The sequence below is a fragment of the Poecilia reticulata genome, linkage group LG22 (assembly GCF_000633615.1).
Source record: "Poecilia reticulata strain Guanapo linkage group LG22, Guppy_female_1.0+MT, whole genome shotgun sequence".
Taxonomy (NCBI): Eukaryota; Metazoa; Chordata; class Actinopteri; order Cyprinodontiformes; family Poeciliidae; genus Poecilia; species Poecilia reticulata.
In genome coordinates this window covers 11,513,611-11,517,427 of record NC_024352.1, presented here as the reverse complement: position 1 = coordinate 11,517,427, position 3,817 = coordinate 11,513,611, and the positions used below count along the sequence as shown (strand labels likewise).

The following is a 3,817-nucleotide window of genomic DNA, read 5'->3' as shown; positions in this document are numbered from 1 at the left end:
TATATATATTGTATAAATGTAGCTATTGTTACATTGACAGCAAAAAAAGTAACAAAGATGAGATAAATTACCTGATGCCTCTAGTTCTATTTTTCCTTTTTGTTTTTATTGCTATTTTATGTAAATATTCTGTTTTAAAAGTATCCAGTTTCAGTATTCAAATATTGCTTAAAGATGGATTCACCTAACAGAGTTAACATTTTGGCAAATGGTTTCAAGTGAGTAACATCCTCTAAGGGATTTTGTTCCTGCAGGTAACGATGAGGTCATTTCTTGTCAGCCAGTGGAAGCTGCTCTGTCGGCTCAAGGTAATTATCTGCAGGCACGCAACAGACTAACCAATTTGAGGTTGGTCCCCGACTGCACACCCCTCCAGCTTCCCCCCCTGCGTCTCCCCCGACCTCGTGCTTTACCATCTTCCTCTCATTTGACAAGCTCACCAGTTGTAATAGGGTCATATTTATCTTACTAATCATTCTCACTTTGCATTCCACTGAAGCTTTGGGGTTGATATAGAATGTAAGGCAGGACTTTCATTGAAACATGGAGTCATCCAGACTAATGACTTGCAGAAGAGTTCTCCATCTCTTCATCTGAGGGAAGATAAACCAGATCAGCAGCAGCTGAGGACCGAAGACTTTTTATGTTGCATGCGAAGTAGAGAAAGTTCTCTCGACAGTAAAATGCTGCCCTCTAGTGTCCAAATAATCTCACAAATCTTGTATAACAAAAAAAAGGTGTTTGAAGGCACACTAGGACGTTTTCCTGGAACCAGCATAGTTTTCCTTGTTTCTGCCGCAGGTAAAAGTATTGGTTTCAGCAGAAAATAAAAATAAAATATTCAACCAGATCGGAACTCAAAAAATCCAGAATTGGAGTACTTTTGGTATTAGATTTCAATTTTGCCATAACACATTTCCATGCCCACTTTGGTGAGAGAAACAAAACATTGAAGAATTAGGAGCTTATGCATAAGGAGATGTGATGTACACATTCTCCGTGGCGCGGCTGCTGTTCTCGGATAGTTTTCTGTCCTCTGGGCGAATTCTGCTGGAGAAGTAGTAGTAAACGAACAAGAAGAATCCTACAAGCACATAATGCATTGGTTATTTTTTCTTTTAAGTCATTTAGTCTGAAATTGAAGAAGTTCACTTTCAGTTTTAGCCTTACCTTGAAAGGAGTTGAAGATGGTAAAGATGTAGTAGGAGGGAAGGAGCAGAGGGCCGTAGCTGAAAAAAGCGAATCCCCAGCCGATGCCCAAAAGGCAAAAAAGACCCAGAAGAGAGAAAAACCTCTTCTTGGTAGAGACTTTGTCCCTGTTGTCTGCTTTAGATGCAAATTTAGTGATCTGCACTACAGTTACAAGGAATATGGTTAAGGTGAAGATGAACACAATTCCATAGTAACCAATGTTCACTCCCAAGTGTATGGTAGAGTCAGTGATCCAACACCTGGAAGTCATGAAAACGATTTGATTATTTTATAATCTGAAGCATAAATATGTCATTTAAATTATCTTCATAAGATCCTTACATGCTTACTGAAGTCCCATTATCATCATAAATTTCCACGTTACCATAGTTATTAGAGGCAAGAAGTCCAATCACAAGCAGAGCGGGAATGACTAAACAAAGAGAAAACACATTTTCCTTATAATCTGCAGACAAACAAATCACAGTAAATATGAACTATTTCAATCTCTCACCCCATCCCGTGAGGCAAATCTTGCATATGTAATATTTAATGTCTGTGGAGATCTGGTGTAGATTCAAGTACAGGTGCAAAGCCTGCATGAAGAACCATGTGAATGTGGCCAGCATGCTGTAGTGCAGAGCCGCTGCCATCGCCACGCATGCTGCTGAGACCTTCAGTTTAGCGATTGACTCATTTACCAAGAAGCAAAGGTTCAGGAAGAACAGGGCGACAAAGAGATTCATGAGGATCTTTACAGCCTCACTGGCTTTATTTTTCCTGTGAAGCAAATTGGTTTGTGTTAACAAAACCCTTCTCTAAGTAGAATCTAAATCAAAAGCAGACCTTATTTTTATTATTATTATAATTTTTTTTTTACCTTACAAGAAAATGCATGAAGAGAGTCACACCCAGGAAGAACAAAGATATGCCACAGCCAGCTTTTGTGATTTGGGTGAGGGTTTTCAAGTCAGAGGAACTGATATTTTTATTCCCTGGTGACTGATTTAAACCACAATATTTGCTTAGTAAACATGAAAAATAAATGTGGTGTTCTTAAAAACTGCATAAAAATGACTCACCATAAGAATAGCAAAAAAGGTAAGGTGAGAGCATTGGCATGTGATGCTGCTGTTGACTTCTATTGTTTTGCAGCCATCTGTGATCCATTTGCGTGCGCCATCTGGTGGCCAGTAGGGACAAAAGTAATTAGATAAGACTGAAATGTAAAGATGTGGGGGGGAAATTCAGCACTGCCTGACATATCTGAGATGTGCATATAAGAATAATGCAAAAAGCAGGCGTAAATCAATGGCAATATTATCTTTAAATACTGTATTGACAATATAATATAAAATAATTCTAACTTTTGCTCACTCCTGTCTTTCTCATCTGTCTTTACAGTCTTACCAACCCTCTCTGTAAGAGAGAGAGCAGTCACAAACCAGAGGCAGTGTGTCTAGATCCCACAGATTCCCATGGATGGATGGATGGATGGATGGATGGATGGATGGATGGATGGATGGATGGATGGATGGATGGATGGATGGATGGATGGATGGATGGATAAACACCATCTTGGTGAGTCAAATAAGCTAAAATGTAGAAATGGCCTTTGTGAGCCTCTACTTAGAAACTTAATAAGACTCTTGAACCAACCTGTCGGGTTACTTTTCCCATCCCATGATACGCAAGAAACACTCAATCCAGTCTGTAGTAGGACAGAAGAAGAAACATCTGAACTCTTATTGTGTCCAACAAAAGGTTATTCTGAAAGTTTTTAACATTTCTTACCGTATTCACGTTACTGAACTGAATATTGATGGTCTCTGAAAGGTTAGATATTTTCACTCCCATCTCAATCCCCAGGATTTGATTATTAAAGAAAGAACTTGTTGCATTGAGCTGTTAAGTGTAAAACACTGTTATATATGACACTGTTATATATATATAATTTAAATGGATGATTCTTTGTTTTACCTTAGGAATTCCAGGAAAAAGCAAGATTCCAATATAGGAGCCATTTTCCTTCACAGCCATTTCACTGGCTTCTTTAGGAAGATGAACTGATAGACTGTAGTCTGTCTCCAAATTCTTGCTTTCTGATGAAATCTATTGCAAACAGATTATTACAAATACATGTGTGATGTATCATGTCTGATGATGTGTTTTTTTTCATATATAAATAAAGCTGTGTACCTTTACATCTCCACTTGATGTGAAGACAAAGTTCTTGTTTTCCTGATTTTCTTGTGTCAGTTTAGCAAACACTCCTTGAATTTTACCAATTTTGATGATGGCTGTGCTCGTATTGCGCACTAAATCTGCAATAATACTCATTTTACTCATAGTATTTCTGTAACATAAAAAGAGATTTTTATCAAGACATAATTGACAATTTAACACTCCTTGTAATGGAGCTTCTACTACTGATTATGATATTCTTGGATCATTGGATTTATTGGCAGATATACTTACACTGCATTCTCAGTGCTCTCAGTTTCAGTCGATTCATTAGAACTAAAGTTCGGATTATTATCTAATGTCATACTGGGCAGAATAGTTGAAGAATTGGTAGTGCTTGATGCAGCAGTAGTTGGGCTTGATGTTGTAGTCGCCGATGTTG

General features: G+C 38.0%; 1 protein-coding gene across 1 annotated transcript; it reads right to left on the bottom strand.

Annotated features, from left to right (window-relative positions):
- Positions 1 to 878: 878 nt before the first annotated feature.
- On the bottom strand, positions 879 to 3,811 carry LOC103458536 (adhesion G-protein coupled receptor G2-like). The gene is made up of 11 exons (XM_008399432.1): positions 3,670 to 3,811; positions 3,391 to 3,547; positions 3,172 to 3,303; positions 2,986 to 3,096; positions 2,851 to 2,902; positions 2,274 to 2,374; positions 2,072 to 2,193; positions 1,706 to 1,971; positions 1,534 to 1,624; positions 1,171 to 1,451; positions 879 to 1,084 (listed from the first exon to the last, which is right to left on the bottom strand). Exons 1-11 carry the CDS (start codon positions 3,738 to 3,740, stop codon positions 966 to 968), a joined length of 1,503 nt encoding a protein of 500 aa, XP_008397654.1. The 5' UTR covers positions 3,741 to 3,811; the 3' UTR covers positions 879 to 965.
- Positions 3,812 to 3,817: the final 6 nt, after the last annotated feature.

What these genes read in the sequence shown, in the direction of transcription:
- LOC103458536 (XM_008399432.1), bottom strand. Translation starts at nt 3,740, where the DNA reads ATGACATTAGATAATAATCCGAACTTTAGTTCTAATGAATCGACTGAA. An exon ending in GAGAGCACTGAGAATGCAGT is followed by an intron (nt 3,548 to 3,669) that starts GTAAGTATATCT and finishes TTTATGTTACAG; the next exon opens with AAATACTATGAGTAAAATGA. An exon ending in AGTTCAGTAACGTGAATACG is followed by an intron (nt 2,903 to 2,985) that starts GTAAGAAATGTT and finishes GTCCTACTACAG; the next exon opens with ACTGGATTGAGTGTTTCTTG.